The sequence below is a fragment of the Solea solea genome, chromosome 5 (assembly GCF_958295425.1).
Source record: "Solea solea chromosome 5, fSolSol10.1, whole genome shotgun sequence".
NCBI classification, from domain to species: domain Eukaryota; kingdom Metazoa; phylum Chordata; class Actinopteri; order Pleuronectiformes; family Soleidae; genus Solea; species Solea solea.
The window spans coordinates 24,759,733-24,781,971 of record NC_081138.1 but is presented as its reverse complement, the minus strand read 5'-3'; the positions used below and the strand labels follow the sequence as shown (position 1 = coordinate 24,781,971).

The 22,239-nt window shown below is 46.2% G+C and overlaps 1 protein-coding gene across 2 annotated transcripts in view; it reads left to right on the top strand.

The window, feature by feature from the left end:
• The first annotated feature begins 411 nt into the window (after positions 1-411).
• gse1b (Gse1 coiled-coil protein b) overlaps positions 412-22,239 on the top strand; it is a 162,578-nt gene continuing 140,750 nt past the window's right edge. Inside the window, exon 1 of one of the 2 annotated variants that reach the window (XM_058628567.1) lies at positions 412-3,322. In XM_058628567.1, coding sequence (XP_058484550.1) covers positions 815-3,322 — 2,508 coding nt within the window. In that variant the 5' untranslated portion in view covers positions 412-814. The remainder of the gene's footprint in view (positions 3,323-22,239) is intronic. The other variant, XM_058628566.1, reaches the window with a different exon arrangement.

Genomic DNA, 22,239 nt, shown 5'->3' with positions numbered 1-22,239 from the left:
AAACTCATATAAATTCATATTTTGCCCTGAATGCCCATGAAGGAAAGCTCAGCTCTGTGTATCTGTGTAAACAAAGATTAAAAACATATTCAAATGAAGGACTTTAAAAAAAAAAAAGTTTTACATGCAGAGCAGATGAACTCAACATGCTGTGGAAGTCCTCTCGTTGAACACACGCACCGGTGCATGTTAAACGGTGGATATCCTGTGCGTGTACTGTGACACTGGAGCAGCTACTGTGGGAGTACGCGCTCATAATCTGTGGAAAATTATTAGTGTGTGTGTGTGTGTGTGTGTGTGTGTGTGTGAGGGGGGGGGCTGGGGCTGGCGGGGGTTTCCTTTTGGGGGTGTCGAAGCGCGTCCCACGGTTTGGGGATGGCGCTGTGTACAGTGGGAGAGAGCGAGCAGCCAAACTTTTGCAGCGCGCAGGCAGGGAAGGGGACGGACCCGTGAATCCCAACTTCTTCTGTCAAATGGATTTCCAGCGCAAACACGCGGACCACAGACTTGAAGTGACGCGGATGTACGCGCTGTTATGCGGATGTTTTTGACCAACTCTCCGTCCGTCCGTCCTTCCTTCCTTCCTTCCTTCCTCGACAGATAACAAGTTAACGGCGCGCTACCTTCACCGCACGCTGCCGTTCCAATGGACTCTCGCCTATCTTATCATTCAGTGAGTAACTTGGACTAAAGTTGACTGGATGGTTTCCTGAGCTGCAGATAGATGCGGACCGGGAGCATGGCTTCACTGTTGACGCCGTGTCATGTAGCCTAGTCTTGGCTGTTTTTTGTTTTTTTAAAACAAAACAAAACAATGCACTCCCCCCGTGACAAGGACCTGGCAACCTTATCTCGGAAACACCGTCTCATGGCTGCAGCTATGCCCTGTGAGGACAGCCCTCTGCCCGGTAACATATCCAGGAGCGACCGGAATGGATTAGCAGGACTCATTCATTGTTTTATATGTGGCAGCGGAGTTTCTCCAGGGAAGGAAATAAGGTTGCAGGTGGCATACCAGAAAGAAAGGATTCCCTTTTTCCCGTTCCTACAGAACCAGGAGCCAGCACCGGGTGCGTGTGAAGTGAGCCCGGATGGACATGCGCTGGTGTGCGCCGTGTGCCACTGTTTCCTGTCGGAGCAGTGGAACTCCTTCGAGCGGAGCAGGACGCCCATTGAGAAGCGCATGTACTGGTTAAAACGGCCCTACCAGTACGACTCCCGGCGGGTCCCGCAGGAGTGGAACATATCCTATGACCTGGAGAGGAGAATCGGCATCGGCGGGGGCGCAGAGTCGGATTTCTCCTCTTTTTCTGAAAACGAGAACATGTCAGACCAAGAGATGGACATGGTGGACAGAGCCGGCGTGGGCAAAGACAAGTGTCTGAGAGCAGCGCCTGGCAAATCGCCGAGAGATAGTGGCAGGAAAAACAATGTCATCAGTGTTAAAAACAGCCCGGATTCACAGCGGGCGATCCGCTACCCGGTGGGTGTTTATGGGGCGCAGAGATCACCAAAAGCAGAGAGTGTTTTCCCTGCCAGGCGCGGGTCTAAGATTCTGAATAACCTCTGTCAATCATCAGAATCTCTGGCAAAGAGCCAGGAGAGATTCCCCCAGCGATGCTATGACAGCCCTCTCTCTGACACACCTGTGCAAGACAACGGGGTGATTATGCGCAACAGGCGATGGCTGGAGGAGGGGAATGTGAGACACGCGGAGCCGCGTCACATCCAGCGTGTTGTCGACGGCAGCTGTGCTGCGTCCAGACATCCATCACTGCTGTACCGAGGAGCGGGCGAGGACCACGCCAACGCTGCTGTCACCACTAAATGTAACACAGCAGTGCACCAGCAAAACAACTCTGACAACTCTGATGAAGACGAGATTAATATAACAAGTGATGATGATGATGATGACAGAGACATGTATGAGGGCAGAACAGGCCCAGCGACTCAGGTGAGAGCTGCCAGAGAGCTGTCAGTGAGACAGGGTGTCCAGCAGCATGACACTGTGAGTTTCAGGCCAGAGGAACGCGTGTGCTTCATCTGTGGCACTGGGCTCAGACATGATGACAGTTTCCAAGTCAGCGTTCAGAAACAGGAGAGGGCACAAGGCGAGCCCTTCTTCCCCTTCCTGTGGCTTCACTCCCCTCCCCGCGGTGCGGTGCCCATCAGTGTGGCAGGTACAACCCTGGTATGTGGAAGCTGCCACACTTCCCTCATGCAGCAGTGGCAGAGCTTCCAGCTCGCCGACGTGCCTGTCCTTCAGCGCCTCTATGTCGTCCCCCTCAACCAGACCACCAGTGCTCTCCATGCTCCGCAGCTCACCCCCCAGGAGGGAAAGGCCCCAGAGCCAGTGGAGTACATACCTAAACCCAAGACTTCCCACGAGGCCTGTTTCCTCTGTGGCCAGGAGTGTAGAGGTGATATGAAAGTAGCATTTGCACAGGCCGGTGCTGGCAAATCCCGTGGTGTGATGTATTTCCCCTTCATCAATATGTTGCCGTGCCCACCGAACGCCCAGGCGCTGAGTAACGGCCGCGTCCACTGCTGTCCGCAGTGTCATTTAATCCTGGAGGAGATCTGGAGCGCATACAGACTCAGCCTCACCGAGGAGCTCATCACCTCCGTCAGCTCCTTCCTGGTCAGGTACCACACTGCCATGGCCACCGAAGGGTCCGAACCAGGCAGTTCCCAAACAGGTGTGACCTGCCGCCCCGGCAGCTCCATGTCGGTGTGTTACTTGTGTGGCGCTGAGTTGTTTGCAGGTGAGGAGTACCAGCTGCACGTCAACCCACCTGGTCGCTGTGGGGAGAGGGAGCCTTTCTTTCCCTTTCTCACTGTCCACCCTCCTGCTCCCCGCGCCAAGCCGGTGGATTCTACAGGCCTGGTGTCAGCCTGCAAACTCTGCTATCATGACCTGCGCGCTCAGTGGGCCCTGCACGAAAGCAAGGGCCCAAATCACTCCATTCCTTCCACGTCTGGTTTACCCGGGGCCAGTCCCCAGCTGCCCAGCTCCCCCTGGGCCCGGCAGTACAGCTGTGAGGCCTTTGTGTGCTTCTTCTGCAGGCAGGAGCAGCGCAGGCAAGGTAGGCTATGCGCTGTCAACATGGCCAGGCTCCCCGTGTTCCTGTACGCCCCCCGCAGCACGCGCACACTCCTGGTGGACGATGGAAAGAGACTGGTGATTGGCTCGTGTGTGGAATGTAAGGCCATGGTGCAGGTGGGACAGAGAATGCAGCAGGACCGGGAGAGACTTGGACACGCATCCTCCGGGGAGGAGAGGAGAGAACCGGAATCGGCCTCTCCACGGCCGAGACTCATGGTAAGAGCAATGTAAACTGCCTGATGTGATTGTTCCCCCCCCACCCCCCGGTGCACTTATTACTCATGAGAATGACATTCATGCTGTTTCCTCCTGCACCCCCACAATGTTTGCCCTAATACAACCTCTGAGTCACACCGGGACGGGTGATTTTTAAACTTTTTCGGGGGTGGGAGCGTACACAGCTTGGATGAACAATGATGAGACAAACAATTTTCATGAAAACTTACTTGTATAAACACCACAGGAGAAGTATGGCGATCCGAAGGCCAAGGGCAGCTATGTGTTTGCTGCGGTGCATATGTGTGTGTGTGTGTGTTGCAGTGTGTTTATTTGAGCAAGCATGACTGAGTGTGCCTCAGCCAGTGCTGAAGTTTGTTTTGGTTCGAGCACGTTAAGGGTCTTGAGGAGTATTTCCAAGTAAGTTAATGAGTTACATTATTTAGACAGACAATGACAAAAAAAAAACCAACACAAATGCATGCAAAAGAAACGCCAAGCAGATGTATATTTCCTTAGAAAACAAACTTCAAAAACGCCTGCAGGAAGTTGGACTGATTATTCAAAGTGATCAGTCTCCATTTATACTGAGCGGTGATTTCAATAAATTTTCATCAAGTCTGATTGCTCAGTAAACAATACAAATTAGAAGTAAACAAAGCAGACTGACACATTTATGGATTTGGTTTGTCACAAATGTCTTATTTCTATTTGTTCCCAGGACTTGAGTAATAAACAGAGTGACTTTAAATTAAAAATAAATATACAACTTGCACTGAATTCCTCCATCTTTGCATGTGGAAATATTAGCTCAAATACTGCAAATACTCAGACCTGGCAATTACCTGCTCTCTTGCACGAGGCCCCTTTTTCATGGGAGACATTTTGACAGGTCTTAGTGGGAGAAGCGCAGGTGAAAGTCATCATATTAATGATGGATTAGTTCCACAGTTGCGGATGTGCGTGCCGTTACACTGTCGTACTGTCCTGACTTGAACTGAGCGCTGCCGTCATTAATGTTGTCAGGAACACCTGTGGCTCTCCTGCTAAAACATGTTAAAATACCTGCCGATGTTCAGTGGGAAAAAACATCTGTGGACATATTGTCATGTGTGTATATCGGTGTGAAAAGGAAGAGATAACACTTTAACGAGAATCTGCAGAAAGTAACGTGTGTCATGTCTGTCTGTAACGGCACGACGTTAATCCATGGCTCTGTTATTGCCTCATGTGACATCATCGATCATGATCAATGGCATTTGTCATTAGTACCTTTTCTTTTTCACCTCCCCCCTCAACAACACACTCATTAAATCCACATTTCTCTGCTTTTTCCAAATGATCCATAGCAGAGAAATGTAGTTTATTTTCTTCTTTTGGTGCCACATGGAGGTTTTAATGCAGAGCAAATGAAGGACGATGTGTTGATGAAAGGCTGAGTACCATTTAGACGGCCAGTTGGCTCCGGGAGCAGCTCTGCACGGCTCGGGCTTATCCGACTCTCTTTATTATCTGTCTCGGTGTTCGTGTCCAAGATGGTCTCAGATGAGCTCATAGCAATCATATGTAAGAGGCTACTCCTGATATAGAACCAGCTCCATAGCAGAGTGGCTGGAATGAGAGTGAGTGGTGTCAGCCAGGGCAGGCAGGGTTTCAGGTGATCATTTTGGACGGCGAGCGTTGCAGGTGGCACAGCCACTTTTGGCTTAAGTGAGCCCGGTGACCTCATGGCTGCGAGAGTGCCAGTGTTTCTGTGGGGAGGTGAGGGAGGGAGGGAGGGAGGGGGAGTGAAAGAGCTGCAGGGCAACAGGTGCTCTGTCCTCTAGTGTCATCTTATATGCTGGAGAGCGTCTGTCATCACTGGGGTTTGGGGCTGTCAGGAGGGAGTGCCCATCTGGTTTCCCTTAGTGCTGTGTGTGCCTGGTTGAGTTGAGTGTACAGTGGCAAAGATTACCCCATGCTCCCAAACAGGCATTCTATTCTTTTCTATTCTATTCTATATGTTGCCTCAAATCCTCAATATCAAGAAAGTTTGGAGCAGAGTCAGTTCCAGAAACGACTTCATATTTCACATTCAAATTCAAAGACATAACCGAGACCGAGACAAGACAGAGACATGTCATACCATGAATACTCCTCGTTCGCTATGGTGTAAACATGATTATTCATGTATGAGCGCTCATCCTGTGAAGTGTGAAAAGGTCGCGTCGTGCTATGATGCATTTTTTTTTTCCACCTGCTTAGTGAGATATAAGTCTATGAAATGAGATCTGACACAGGACACTGTGGTCGCTGTTAAGTGACACGCAGACGCACACACACGCGATCTGCTGCTGTCGGCTGTTGCTGTGTGTAATTATTATGTTGGACGTGACCTTTGACAGGTGTGTGAGTTCTACCAGCCGCCTTCTGGGGAGGGTCTACTGGTCAGCATATCCTTCACTTGCACTCTCGAGAAAACAGATGTCCCCTTTACGGCAGAACACTAGAAACGTGTTAGGAAGGAATTTTGTACGTTTTTAGCTTGGCAAATTTGGGGTAAGATTGCAGAATGACATCATTATTATCATATATGTATATATGTATATATATATATATATATATATATATATATATACATATATACATATATATATACATATATAGATATACATATACATATACATACATACATATATGTATGTATGTCGTAGTGTTCATAAGGTTTTGTGATTTGTGTGTGAGTGACCTTTGACCACTGAAATTTACCTTTGAGCCAAAATGAACGTTTGTGCCAGATGTGATAAAATGTCCTACCAGATTTTTTAATTTCCACATGAGGCCACTCCAGACCATCACAATCTAATCAGTGAATCTCTCGAGTTCAAATGTTCGTGCCAAATATGAAGACATCAAGATATTCCTGAGACACTAGATCAAACGCATGTTTTGTATTACAGTGGCTTTGACCGTTCATCCAGTCCGACTGAATTTTTGTACTAACTTTGAATAAATTCCCCCAAGGTCTTCTTGACATATTGTATACATCATAATCACGGGCCATTGGCTGTTGCCAGGCACAGAGCCATGGAAACATGATGGAGAGATAGATGAAAACTCAAATGATTAGGGCCCTAAGATAAACACATGATATCTGTTATGTGTTGGATCAGATACCAATGCTGATACTCTCTCTCTCTCTCTCTCTCTCTCGCACCAGGCGAAGGAGAAAATCAGCAGTAAATGCAAATGTGACTTAAAGTTTGAGTCGTGTTCAGATTTGCCGAAGTGACCGAAAACTTACCGCCTCACTGGCAGAAGACCAGCAGCTCCTGTGTCTATTCAGATTGTGGCACGTGAGATAAAGCGAACTCAAGGCATACATATTCTTATGATATGGAAGACTTAAACTCTAAGTGAGCTCTTTGTTAAGTGGCTAATAAAGATTTTAGCCACTTAACAAAGAGCTATCTCTTAACCGCTGTTGTTTTAAGGATCAGAACTCAAGTTTAAAATGATTATTGATTAAAATAATCCCACTGTCTCCTTCAGAGAGTTTTCTGCACGTACAAAGACATAACAGGTCTAAAACTGTCAATAAACAACCATCAGTTCAGAATTACAAAGATATCGCTTCATTACATACCATAATACGAACTCACGTGTGTGAATTATTCTTTTTTTAGCACGGTTATTATTGTTGGGCCATTAGAAGAGCAGAGCTGCATGAGTGCAGTGTGTCTGTGTGTGTATGGGAGGGTTTGTGTGGTTGCCGTGGTTGTGCTGGTGTGTGTGTGTGTGTGATTGGTGTAAAAGATGGACTGTGTTCTCACTTCATGGTCCATATCCTGTGAAAGAGGTATTTGCAGTCACAGGAAAAACATGCTGGCAACGTGACAGTGTCGCCGAGTAAGATTTATAATGTAGTGAAAGATGGAGCGGGGGGTGGGGACGGGGGGGGGGGCAAAATTACACTTTGAAATATGGATGCAAAGTTGAAAACGGGGACAAAGAAATGATCCTCACGGAATTATTGGGAGGAGAAGAAGAGTGGAGGGGGCTCAGAGAAGGTGAGGGGTTAATGGGATTTAAATCACATCCATGGCTAAACATACGGTAAAGTTCCATTCTTGTCAATTCATCACAGGAGGAGCAATTTCACCAGAGCCAGAAATTGAATTCTATTAAAAAAATGTGTTAATTTGAGTCATGTGAGGTGGTGCGGTCATAGCATATGTTGTCCGCTGTCCCTGTGCATGCCTGAGCGGACGAGTTTGCTCAGTTAAAACCATTCATATTTTGCATGTTTCCTGCACGCTCCCTCTCTCCGCTCAGTCGCGGAGTTGGACGCGCTGCCTTCGCGTTTCACCGTGAATCCTCTGGTATATGAAGGGCTTATGTTCAAAGCTGTTGGAGGTGGGTTTTGATTAGGCACTCAAAGCTTTAATCGCCCTCTTCCCACTAACACCCTTCAGTCTTCCATTCTTGGCGATGTCTGGATGGAGAGATCAGATCTGGAACGGAGTCGATGAGAAGGACGACCTGCTCCAATGTCTGAGTCTTTGTTTTTTTTCCCTTTTATGTCTCTGAAATGCGTCATGTTTGAGGGACGCCATGACACCCTCGGCCAAGGCTTTCTATCCATCCACAGAGATGGACAGAAAGCAAGATGACCCACCCTGTCAAAAAGTTTAGCTTCACAGCATGAAAAAGATGCACAATGACGTAAACCGACAAGCATCAACAATTAAATGAGTCAGCAGACCGTGTTGGAGCGACTGTCTGTGTAACAGCAGCTCCTTTTTCCTTACGCTTCTGTGAAGTGCCGCAGCGAGCGCTCGTGTGCTGATGGATGGAAGTGAGCTACGTGTGAAAAGTGGTGGCAGGAGACAGAATGTGAGCTCAGTTTGTGAATTCAGTTCACTTTGTTCTAATGCAAAATGTGCAATAGCAATATATAATTCAGTATTTTTTTTAAAAAAGACACCATTTAAGCACGGTACTATTTTAAAAATGATCAATTAAACAACCGTATTGTAACAAGCAATACCCAACCCTGGTAATTGCGCTTGCCCACAGTGCATACAGCATGAAACAATAGCTCTGTGTCAAGAGAAATCAGTGTAGGACCCTGAGACGGAATCCAATCATTCATTCATTCATTCATTCATTCAGCTTTATCCCGATCTGGAGCCAGTCCTAGCTGACATATGGAAAAGGCATAAACGTTGCCCTCCTTGCTTTGGTGTTGTGCTCCACATCAGTTTCAGTTTGGTCCAGCAGACATCTCACTGAAGTGATTTCAAACATATAACACACATGTTTCCACCGTCCTAACCCCTAACCCTGATCCATTACAGTCCAACAGGATAGAGTGGTATTGTGGCACAAGTGGTGAGCGTGCTAACCTCAGCAACCTCTCAGCTCATCTTCTACAGGCACTAACCTGAGGAGAAACCAAACCAGCGAATGGAGCTTTTATCGCAATTTTTTTTCCCACGTGAACTCTGTATTAAAAGGTTTACTTTTGGCACCGTTTGGTGAAACGATCCATTATGATGCCTGTAGGACTTGCGAGGGAGGCATTTGTGCTGACTGGATTTTTCCTCTCAATTTTGATGCTGCGGATAGTTAAAGATGTCGAGACTTTCGAGGTTTGATGGAAGCAAATGAAAGAACAACGCCATGGGAGAAAGGACACGGTGAAAATGCAATAGAGGGAGCAATGCACCTCCAAATCATTGAAACGGTTTTGGCATCAAACTATGTGTGTCCAATGAGCCAAAGCGTGATGTGAAACTTGTAATGCTCCTGGTGAGAACCAAGTCGGTTTGAGTCGGCTGAATTTCAGTGTGAGCAAGGGCAACAACTGCTTCTGTTGCAAAACAAGCGAAGAAAAAAAAAGAAGAAGAAATAGTCGGACAATAAATTCAATAAAGTGTGTCTGGATGGATGGAGTGTTCCAGACGTGGGGAGACTGCCTTGCATCGTCTGTCATGTATGAAAAGTGTGCGTCTGTACTTAAAGACAATATCTTAAATCCATATGCTTACTTTCTGAGAAGTGTCAGACATTTTCAGGACTCTACATCTGCTGTGTTCTACTGGGGGGGGGGGGGGGGCTGGCATTTCGTGGCAACATGCCAGTGTGTGAGAATGACGCTATATTGCCCCGAAGTCTGGGTTTCACAGTAGTAAACTCAGACTGACTGAGGTAATTATAGATTATAATGTAACTATAGCTTTGCCCTCTCTCTGACAGTTACCCTCTGGCCACAATCCACCCACAGCCACATGTAAACGCATACATTCACATACATGCACTACACTTACATACATGCAGCGAGTGTAATCTTGATCCTCATTTATGCGGAGAACAGCTGCAAGTGTGTGTGCGTTTTTGTGCACATGTGTGTCTGCCAGGTGGTCGGGAGTGCTGGCAGGTGTTTGCACCCTGTGTGTGTGTATGTGTGTGTGTGGGGGGGGGGGGGGGGGTTGCGGTCTTGCACCTGGATACAGCTGGAGTGTGTGGCAGCACGGGAGCTAATAGTGGAGCTATTTCCTTGCCAGAGATTTAATGTGTTAACCTGTGCTCTCAGATGACGGGATTATACTCGTTGACTGACTTTCGCTGACTTATTCTGGGCGTTGTTGATCAATAATTCCATCATAACCTTTCAGCGTAATGTAAATGAATTGATCTGAGGGGGAGAGCGACACCTCCGCAGCTTCTTGGAGGTCTGCAGCCTTTGCACCCTCTGATTTGTCAAGTTAGACTTTGATAAATCACAGAGAGTGAGAGCTCTCTTATTGGTTCTTCAACTACATGCTGCAAAAAAAACACAAAGGCAAGGACAACACACGCAATTAAACAGGAAGAAGGACGAAAACATTTATGCCTTGCAATCCAATGTATTTATAAAGCACATTTTAACTGGACTGAAAAGAGGGAAGACTCTCTCTCTCTCTCACTATAGCCCCTGTAGTGGACTATATATATCTCTATATATATATATATATATATATATATATATATATATATACTCCATTGCCTCTGCACATAGACAACCAGCCAGCCAACCAGAGCAGAGATAATAATTAGCATTACTGGTGATCTCCTGGGAGCTTATTTTGGCTGAAGAAGACATTCCCTCCTTGGTATTATTGCCTCCTCCTAAGTCCTGGCCCTGACCCGTCCCCACCCCCCTCCCCCCCAAAATGCCACCCAGCCACCTGGCCTGTCACATACTCAGCTTGTCCTGCCAGTTCCAGGACAGCTGGGAAGAAGGAGATGAGAGGGATGTTTGGCCTACGCCTCGCAATAAGCCACAGACTGTGATATGTCTGGAATAATGCAGTTGTATATCTCGCATTTGTGCTATTTTGAGATCTCGGCTGCGTGCTTAAATTAGATCCTTGACTCAGACAATGGTGGAGATACTTGCTGCCGTAGATTTTATGCTTGTTGGAATAGCTGTCCGCCGTTGTCTCTGTGGGTCCCTTTTGCCTAATTTGAGCAGTTGAGGATAATATTTGTCACTTAGTAGCGCCTTAGGCTAGCGTCGCAGTTTCCACATCCACAACTCGGCACAACACTGTCGAGTAGGCTCAGAGTTATGCACATTTCATCATCAGAGCACGACTGCGAGGTTTTCAATTTGATGTGTCCGTGGAGAGCTTCTGTGTTCCGCACTAAGTACACTCCAATTCGACTAGAATCTAGTATAATGAGAACAACTCTTTGCCTGTGGTGTCTGCAGCTGCCCACAGCAGTACATGCACACGTACGCAAGGGAGGATAATTGAGGCTTTATTTTCGGTTATGATTCAGTTGCCGTGGCTGGGAAGCAATCCAGAGCGCCGTGCAAACAAAGAAGGGCTCCGTCAGAGAGGCCTCAACGATAGCCAGGTGACTTCAATGGAGATACCGTCACTGGTCAAGCTGTGAGTGGACATGCGTGTATTAGCACCGATGTAGCCAGGAGTTGAGTTGCTGGGACTTTGTGAATACTTTCCATGGACAAATGTCTCCCGCATTGACGTCGCCATCCCATGAGTCACAAATAAACCATCACTGTTTTTCCATTTGTGTGACAGATAGATACCACAGATACTTCCCGGAGGGCTGTCATTATTTATTTGTTACATTCTGCCTGTTATCCCTGTCAAGAATGCCATTTGCACGGTTGAAATTTTATTAATATAGATTTCATGTAGCCATTTACCACCTCCGGTGATGCCTATGGCTTATTGTGAGCATGCCTAACCTAATCCGAGGATGCGAGGATGGCAGCGTGCAAGCATACGAGCTGCCAGCTTGGTCAGTGGTATTTCCCACATGGTCAAGAGCCGACACACCAGTCGCAGTTAATGTGCCGAGCGCGGCCCCAAGGCCGTGGTGATGTAGTGAGAGTGGTAATAAGTCACTGGAGGAGGTCTGACCCGTCACAAGCGATCTCCAATGGTATGGCTGCAGTGTTGTATCACAGGTTTACAGGGACAGGATATATTCTGACCACACTCGCATCACATTAAAGGACAATTTGCCGTGGACTTTAATGAAGAAAAGACAAGACCTTTAAAATCTGGTGTTCCTCCCTCATTATAAAATGCTTAAAATGTTATTAAAGCCAACCGAGGCGGAGGAGCTTTAGATGTTTTTATGTGCTTCTACAGGGGGCTGTAAAAATAGGACTTGGCTCAAGTGAGGTGTCAGAGGTCTTCTCCTCTCTCCTTTCTTTCTCTTTCTTCTCCCAGCTCCGTCATCTGCCCATCTCCTCAGTACCACCATCAGCTCAGTCCTCTTTCTTTCTTTCTTTCTTTCTTTCTTTCTTTTTCTTTCTCTGCCCCCCTCACCCTTTTCCCTCTTTTTCCCCCATTTCTTCCCCTCACTTCTAACCCCCCCCTCCCCTTCATCTCTCCCTGTGGTATTAGCGGGGGCCACATGTTGCTGGCCTCTCCTGGTGGTGTGAGCCCCATAGCAGACCCTGGCTCCAGGCTGACGCGTAGCTTGGTGTGTGTGTGTGTGTGTGTGGATGAGAGGGAGAATGTAATGTGTGCCTGCATGCCTAGGTGTGTGTGTGTGTGTGTGTGTGTGTGTTAGTGTGTATGAGGCCGCTAACACAGTAACCTGATAGTGGCGCGGCTGAGCTGTACAGAGTGGAGCAGTGCTGTGATTTATCCCGCAGGCTCAGCAGATGGCTGCAACAGGAGTTTGTTTAAGTTTGCTTCAGAGCCGGGCAAGCGGCCAGGAGCATAGAAAGGCCCTGCCAGAAAAATGTTCACTAACTCTGGATGCCTAACCACACTACTCCCCCTCTCCTCTCCCTTCTGCTTTCCCCTAACCCCTCACAGCCCCCTTAGTCCAACTCTCTCTCTCTCAGTCGCTCTCTCTCACACACACACACACATGCTCACATGCTCTTGCAGACTTTCTGTCGCTACTCTCCTTTTACCCCTCTCTAATTTCTCTTTTTCCTCCCATCTGCTTCACACACATGCTTACACACACACACATTGAAACACACACACACACACACTCACATGCACGCTAGTTTTTGCATGCTTTTCTCCTCTGTCGGCCACATCCTTGATGCAGACATGATCTCACACCTCAGGAGGGGGGCATTTAAAGACGGTCCATTCTGGAGGGGGTCTCCTGAACACAACCATATGACCGACAAGTTGCTGCTCATTCTGGACCAGAGAGAAGCAGAGACACTAACAGAAGCGCACACACACACACACGCACACATTTCGCCCAGTGCGCACATTGCAGATGATTTATGAGATTGAGTCCAGTTGGGTTTTGATGTCCATGGCTCTGGTTCAAGCTCTCGGGCTCTGTTTGCAAATGTGATGACAAGACCTGTCACATCATCTCAGGTCAACCAGGTGATAACTTCTGACCTTCTCCTTTTATTGCCTTATCTGTCGCTGAGCTGTTTCTTGTCTTTCCCCCCTCTTCAGAGTGAGTGCAGAGTCTTTTGAGCCCGACTTAATGATTTTTTTCTCTCCTTAATCTACTGAAGCTGGATTACCTGCTTGAAGTTGACGACAGCCAATCAGAGTGATTTATCCCTCTGAGACGCTTCTGTTGCTGATACAGTGGTCTGACGGCCGACTGTTTGATTTGATTTTGCTTGTTTACACGTGCACAAAAAACACAAATAATATATGCACAATCAAGAGCAAGCGTGATGGAGAGATGCATCAGCCCACAGGAGGCTTATTTACTGTCTTCTCCGCGGCATAAATCAAGGAACAAAGGAAAAAATAAACAGGAATCAAGAATGAAAAGAGTGAGAAGAGGAAGAGGCTGAGCCAGGAAATTTCTAGACCTCAATATTTTATTCATGTAGCATCGTTAAAGGATACTATCAAGCTGCAACACACTGACCTGGGATAGAAGGCTTTGTGTTTACGTATATAGATGCGTGCGTACGTTGAAATAGTTCTGTGTCTTTGTCCTCTTTTCCGTCTTTGTCTCTCAACATTATGAAACCTCAGCGAAAACTAAAGTCATCCAACACATGTTGCTGGTTTGCTCTTATTACGCCACGGAATTGACAAAACGACGAGTATCAATATCTCCTTACTTTTCTCGGTGAATTGTTTATTAAACAGCGCTGTCCTCCAGTTCTGCATGCCTGACATGCACACGGGTGCAAGAGCCTGTTTGGTGCTGCTTGTGACCCAGGTTTATGTATCCCTATCCTTCAGTTCCACAGTGACTCTCCAGTCACTTTTTCTGCTCTGCTTTCTCATTTTCAAGTCCATACCTAACCAAGGGAAGGAATTGGACATCCCGGTATGAGTATGTATGTATGTATGCACTCTATCTATATGACTAATTGCGTAGAGGCTGTTGTGTTTTGGCACAGATGGTTGTTGTTGTTTCCTCTGAGGCAAACATAAGTTATGCCTCCTGTCTCTTGCGGCTTCAGGCCAGAGAACCACCTCAGTGTTATCTTTGCTGTATAAGCCTGCAACACTTGGATAAGAGGCACGTGTGAGATCCAGATATATACTGCACATCAATATTTTATTCCCTATATTATTATTATTATTGTGGAGAAAAAACATTGTATCACTGAGAGAGAACATGAAAACACACCATACAATTTGCAACAACCTTATTTCTGCAAGGCATCTCTCCTTATTAAAGTTTTTTTTTTTTTTACTTTTACATATTGTTTGAAAGAAAGCAAAAAAACAACAACCCCATATGTCATGGTCTTTCTAAATGCCAGGAGATGATCTGACATTTAAATCATACGAGAGTCACTCCAGAAAAAGACAGATGTCCCCCCCATCATCAGTAGCAGGTAGATGTCAGGAAATATAGCTTTTTAATCATACACATTATTATTAATACTGTGTACTTTCTGTCTGTACGACTCTACTTGTGCTCTTTCTTTTTTTTTTAACCCCCGCTGAAACCTACACATTAGACAGAAAAGACAAAAGGCGGAAAAAGGACAACAAGAGAGAATTCTTTATAAGGGTTTCGTATCTGCGTGCAGCTTTGCCCCTCGGTTTCCTTGGAGGAAAGGAAGTGAGCGGGTCACAGGTCAGGCAGCTTAGCAGCCTATGAATATTTATATGACAAGGTTATACTCGGTTGACACGAATGTGCTCTGCCAGAATTATTTCCACAAGTATTCTTGTCTCCTATATTACCTTCTATATGCTTTCTATGGCGTATATAATTATTAAATAATAAATTCAAATTGCATCTGTTACTAGAAATACTACAGCTAAATTCTCCCACCAGAGGAGCACAGATGCCCACACTAACTTGTGATTTACTGCAATTATTATCCAACCCTTTTCCTTTTTTTTTTAAGCTTCGTAAAATAGCAAATTAGATCACCCTCTCTCTTGCTTTAACTGACTGGTATTTGTACAGATTTCCCCCAGAGGATGAGGATGAGGAGATCGAACCCTGATTGTACAAAAAAAAACAACATTTAATTGGTAACAGTAATACCAGTCAGGTACTTCATGTTCTTTTTTTAACCAAAATAAATAAAACCATGTGCCATCTTTGATCTCCAGTCCACCGAGGCTCAAATCCAGTCCACAATTCATTGAAGAACACAGTGTGGATTGTGGGTCCTTTCAGAATTCAGCATTCATAAATAAGCAGGTTTATTTTCTCTGTCCTTTTGTAAAGGATAATATTATTATGTCTTTGGACTGCGCCAGATGGGGTGTGTTTCCACCTGTCGGTTTGTCCGAGGAGAGCAGCGAGTCTGGAGGCTTCTGCAAACCAGAGCCCCAGACAGACTGACGCGGGCTGAGCAGTGATCAGACGCGTGTTTGACTAGCACTCAATGTGGAACATGTGTCCGCAGTGTTGGACAGACAGCAGGCTTTGGATGGGCTCCCACTCTGCACAGCTCCACAGGTGTCAGAGTTGTTCATTGTTTTGTATGAGCTGGTGATCGTATGCGAAGGCTTTCATGTGTTCCGTGCACACATGCGAGTGTTTTGGGTGCTCGAGCATCTTGAGTGTCTGTCAGCGCTGATCAAAGCCGCCTCTCTCTGTTGTTTTCCTCCATTTGGCTGAGTCAGTGTGCTCTGAGTCCGAGCTGCTTTTATGGAGTGTTGCGGAGCCAGTCGGTGGCCTGTGCCTGCACGGCTGTGGTTCTGTTGGAGCTCCATGGTAGGCCGTTAAACCTGACTGACAGCTCTGCTTTACAAGCTGCTATACATCAACCCGTGGACCTGCTGCAGCCGTGGGAACACGGACACGTTTTGTTTTTGGTGCGTGTGCGTATGAGAGTCGTGGAGTATAGGTGGGGGTCAGCATGGAGCAGAAACATGGCCTGTCGCTGAATGATAAGGGCTGTTGACCCTCTGACCTGTACCTTGCTGTGACGAGGTCATCTCAAGTTACGCCTGGCCAAATGTTCCTCGTCTCCTGGCGTTAAAACGGGAAGGTCTAACCTCTGTAACTGAAACCTTTTCTATTGCCCGGTGATGGATGATGTTCTTCAGTGTAACCTTATGTTCAACAAACACAGACAAATGAACAAACAATGAGTGTAGGCATGGCAATCAGAGTCTAACTCATGATATCATACTATTACAACATTTTGTTTGTGATAACCTTATTTTCCCTTCTCCAGGTTTGGGCTAAAGAGGAAAATATTTTTTTATAATATAATGAAATAATTTTACATTTACTGTTTGTCTGCAGGAAGGCAGGAAACGTCTCCACCTTAATATTACAAGCATCAGGTTTATTGCCAAGATGAAGCTTATGAGGGATTTGCTTTGGTGTTTTGTTGTATATAGAACATAGAAATAGTATAAAGTCAAAGGGATAGAGTGTGATACAATTAAAGTAAATTCATTAATAAAGTATTGTAGGGACAAAAATGAGCAACAAAACATTAAAAACACATATTTTTGGTCATTCGCTTACTTTATTTGCTTAAATTTGTATCTATCCTGATCATATTTTGCTTATTTCTTTTAGCACTACATGGTTTGGGATCCATAAAGTACCTCTATCTTCCTACAGAACATTCCATTCTATTCTATTCTTTTGATGCTTTGATTAGAGGATGGTAGGACTGTGCCTCGACTGGAAACTGCCTCAGGATCTTGACATGGGCAACATTTGATTGAATGTAGAGATGCTGAGGATCTAGAAGATGACGAGGACTCTGCTGAGTTTGACGCCGGGCGCTGATAACCGGGCTGATGGTGACAGGGGGTGAAGGAAGGTCGTAGCTGATCTGAAATGACGGCTTCCTGCAAAAGAGGAGAGATTGAATTTTTTTTCGAGATCACCAGCTCCTATACCTTTCAGGAGGAAGTTGTTGCAAAGGGTTAGGTCAGTTTTGATAATTGGGGATTACAACCACACCACCACCTCTCAATTCTCAAATTGTTTCCCAGATGTTAGTGTGATTGGATTGAAAATAAATAAATAAATATCTTTTATTAAATGAAGCCTAACTCTGTATGGGACTGAGACAGAAAAGGCTCCGGTAACATGGAGACATTTCTTCAACGCTGTCAATCAAAAAGTGGTTCAGCGTCTCAGACGGTTCCTCCAATCATCATGTATCAGCCCAGATATTGTCGCGTTCATCCAATTACTGTCTCGCTCACTGCAGCGAAGAAAACCCCAATTCTGTGCGGTATCGGAGAGAAGAATTGAAGCTGAGCTTCCACTGGTTTTATCAAGAAAATCAAAAGTACATATTTGACCATTTATTTTATGACATTTGCCGTCTTAGAGCAACTCTCACACTCTTGCTACGCCAGTGCTGCCGCACACTGTTGCCACTGGCAAAACTTTGCCACCACCACCACCACCCCTTCTGAAACCCCTTCTGGTTTGAAATCGTAATTGGTGTCTTGCTTGACCTTTCTTGACCTTGCCTTGTGCTCTCTGTTTGGCTGAGCATGCGCGGCCGTTATCGCCAAGTCTCACTGCTTTTCCTTTTGTTGCAATAAACAGTTTAAGTGTTCCCAACTGAACAAAATGTTTTTAAAAGGAATTAGAAACATTTGGGCATTTCATGTGTGTAAAACCAGTGTGTATGAATAGGAGCGAGTCCTGTGTGTGTGTGTGTGTGTGTGGTATCGCATGGCTCAAGCCTTAGGTAAATATTTGACGACTTCAGTTAGCATCGTTAGGAGACGTTCTGTCTTCCATGGGCTCATTTTCGTGTGAAGCCGAGGGTGACGTCAACTTTTCCCCCAGAGGATCACATCCAGGAAGACGGCGATTTTGTGTGTGTGAGATTTTGTGTTTGGAGCAAAAATCTTATCAATCTGAGCAGAGTGAGGTAAACTACTGATGTGTGTGTGTGTGTGTGTGTGTGTGTGTGTTTGTTTGTGTGTCTCTGTTTAGAAAAGTCAAATTACCCTGCACTTTGTTTGTGACGTCCACTTAATCACATCTCTGCTCCCATGTGGCACCTGGGCTCTGCTGCATACAGAAAGCATCGTTTTTGTGAGGTGTGCTGGTTTCTGTTAACTTTTGTATGGTTTACATCTCAACACGGGTAATTCAAACAGGTTTAAAGGTCAGACATTGTTTAGACTTCCATTATTTTATTTTTGTACCCCTCGAACATGTGGCTGGGGCTTGTGTACGTGGGACCTCCTTCTCTCTTTATCTTGCTTTGTTATCCTTCTTAATTTTTTTCTTAAATAGGAGGATTAGAATGTATGGGTGTTTGTATACTTGGTCTTGTTGCCTCTTTATAACCTTTCTGTTATAAACACTGACTTTCTTAGGGCATATAGTCCTCAAGGGGACCAAAACCTGGTCCTAATGAGGCAGAACCTCATGTCTGAGGCTCTGGTTGAAGTTGGGATGAAGATATCAGCTGTGGTTAGATATATGTTAGATATAAGGCCTTGGTCAGGCTGTTGAAATGAATCAACGTCAATGCAGTGTCCTCACAAGAATAGCCCTGGCATAAACACTGACCTTGTCCTTGTGGAGACCAAAACCTGGTTCTAATGAGGCAGCATGTCATTTCTGAGGAACTGGTAAAGTTTAAGGCTAAGATTTGAATTGTGGTTACGGTTAAGTTTAGGGATAATTCTTTGTTCAGGCCGTCCAAATAAATGGAAGTCAGTGCTGTGTCCTGTGAAGAATAGCTGCACAATCCTGTGTGTGTATGTGTGTGTGCGTGTGTGTGTGTGTGTGTGTGCACACAATCCAAGCACAGATGTTCTCAAAGGTCCTGGTTTTTGAGCAGTACTTCTCCCTCTTCCTTTGCAGAAAAAGGGAAGTGTCTAATAAAAGGCGGGTGTTTGAGAAGGGGTGAGTCATGCACACACACACACAGCGAGAGAGAGAGTCGGCCTCCCTCAATCTCTCTAAGCTCGTGTGAGAGAGAGCGAGCGAGGCAGGAAGCAGGGAGGGAGGCTGTGCCAAGCTGGAGCTGAATTCCTGCCAAGAGTCTACTTGTTTGCTCGTCTGGCTGGAGCCAGAGGCTGACCTTATTAGCTAGGAGGGCAGCCGTCTTATTAAAACACATCTGGCGCTTAGGGAGCCCAAATAGTCCTCATATTGTCTTCCTGCTTGCTCCTGACCTTGCGTTACCTACCAGGAATGCTGACAAGGGCTTCGCGCATCTGTTGAGAGTTTCACCAGGGTCTTTCTCCCCCCCCTCTTCCCCCCCTCTTCCCCTCCCTTTCACCCTCGCTGTCTTTGCTGGCGCCTGCACGGTAGCTCTGTGGGACCTGTTTTTCTTCCTCCTCCTCCTCCTCCTCCCCCCTCTTTTTCCTTTTCCACACACCACCCCTCAACACCGGCACCACTTTTCAGCGTTGCATCCTGGTACCCCCCATGGAGAGAGAATTTCTTTCCTACCAGGTTGCTGTGTGGATACAAATACTCCTGTGTGTATTTCTTTTTTGAGGGAGCCGTATCCTGGCTCTGCTTAAATAGCTTTTCGCTGGATATTTTAAAGTGTGAACGGTGCCATGTCCTGCTACTGCTAGATACTCTTTATTGTCTTGTTATTTTACAGTATGCACAGTTCCCTTACAAGAGAGCAGCTGAGACACAAGCTGATACTGTACCGGCTTCACAATGGATACACCTCAATGATATTGTGTTTGTGTCCTTCACTCCAAAACACATTGGGCCACCTCTAAGATAAAAACCTTCAAGATAAAGTATATTCTTTGGCTGTCAGATGTTCACCGTGAGAGCGAAGCAAAGGTGAACCGCTGCGCACTGGCCTGAAAACAACACTATCATTACCAGACTTAACACCTGTAAGTGCCTCTAAGCCGCTGCAGATGGAGGCAAAGTGTTCCACTTTACGCACCACTGTTACAACTCACTGATTTCTCTGCACTCTACACCTGCAGTACTCTGCTTTCCAGGATAAAAAAAAAATCATTTGAAAGTGTGCGTGTATGTGGGTCCACTTTCTGTCTGTGCTGCACAGCAGGCAACTGTTCATGCTCAACCTCCTCTGGTCTGAGGTCAGATTTGAATTCATCTGTAACCCTAGATGCCCCCTTGACCCTGACCCCCTTTTTAAAAACACATCAGTCTTCCCAAACAGCCAACCAGGTCACGGCCTACCTCATCCTCCAACCCCGAGCCTCACATCCCCCCCCCCCACACACACTTTGTGTTTCCTCTCCTCTGTGAGAAGAGAGAAGAAGAAGGAAAAAAAAAATGATAAGAAAATAAGTGAGACAAGGTGAGGGTAGGCCTGCTGATTTTTCTCCAGCGGTTCGCAGCTGTTGTAAATTGTAGGAGATTACGAAGCCTTTAAATGGATGACTATGAGTTATACGCGTTTCCATGAGCAAACAACGTGTGCTTCCACTGACAGCGTTTGCTGTATGTGCTGCACTGAACATCTGTTTGCTGATGGATTCTGGACTCACTTATCTCCCTCGCATCACTCATCCCCCTTTTTTCGCTGCCTCCTCTCCATTCTCTGGCTACACTGGACATCTTGTTTTCCTTTTCATCTGCCTGGCGTGTTTGTACAAAAAGCTTCGCTCTTGTGCACAGCGCAGCGTATGTGTGGCTTCGCTCTCGTCTCCACACCCAGCAGCTCTGCGTTTGTCTTCATTCCCCCCCCCCCCCCCCCAGGGCCGGCCGGAGCCCCGTCGCAGCGTCACAGGAAGTGATGTGTCACGTGCAAACCTATACACATGTTCCCCTGCGATGATTCATATCTCATAACTTGGCCTTTATCTCGCTCTGGCTTTTTCTTTTCACTCCACCAGATGCCACTGTGACTCTGAACAGAGCCGAGCAGTCACTGCTGGGGTTCATGCACATGCTTTCACTGGTGAGCTGTAAAGACTCTGTCACCAACTGCATGTGCTGCTCTTATTGGCTGCCAGCACATTTTGTGTAACGAAGCTCACTCTTGAAAAACTGCACTGCGGTGAGGAATTCTCTCGAGCCTGGCGGGGGGGGGGGGGTTTGTTGACGCACACACACATGTGCGGTATTATTCTGTGTCACTATCAAGTATGGATGGTAACGTGATAAGAGCCCTCAACCTCGTCTGACCACCAACTCTCAGCGCCAGCCAGGCCTCTGGGAGAAGCTTTATTTTCTTTGCTGTTAGTGAACTTTTAACGGCTTCAAATCTCTGTATGCTCGTCTTAGCTGCTGTGTTTGTTTAGTGCATGTGTGTGTGTGTAGCCGCACATACAGTACATGCGCCATGCTTAGCCATCTACCCGTAAACACGAGAGAGAGAGGGAGAGAGAGAGGAAGAGCAAGGGAGAGTTGACCGGACAGACCCTGCATCCTCTGGGGAGATTCCTGACATTCCTCCACTTCCCTGCCCACTACAAAGAGATCCATTCCCTAAGGCACATCACAGCTCTGCCTTGTTACACACAGTCAGACACACACACACGCACGCATGTGCAGATGTGAAGATGTGAAGAAATCCCCCGTCTACTGTATGCTTAACACACTTTCAGAGGGTGCTGTAGCAGCCTACACAGATCCAATTACTAAAGCTAATCTAAACGAGTGAAGTAAGACGGATCGATACCCCGTTCACAGTGTGTATTGGAAGTTGCAGTATCGTAAAGTGGAGTGTCTTCCTCCGAAACAACCGCAGAGCTTCCTCCTTTGCTCTCTGACACTTTCCGTTGAAAAAAGCGACCTGGCACATCCTCTCTCTGTCTGCCATTTTGTCTCAGTGTCACTTTGAATTAGCTTCATTTATAGAAAGGAAGAATTTATTATTTAGACGTAGAGAAGACAAAATAATGACTGCAAACTAAAGAAAGCACCGACTCTGGATCACCACCAAAACCTAACCTTTTTCTTCCTTGGGTCATACATGCCTAGAAAATGTAATAAAAACCCATCCTTCACTTTATGATATAAGTATAGAATCAACATTATATTTGATACCAAAAAACTCCCAAGTTATATATATGTATATAGTTTCTATTTGT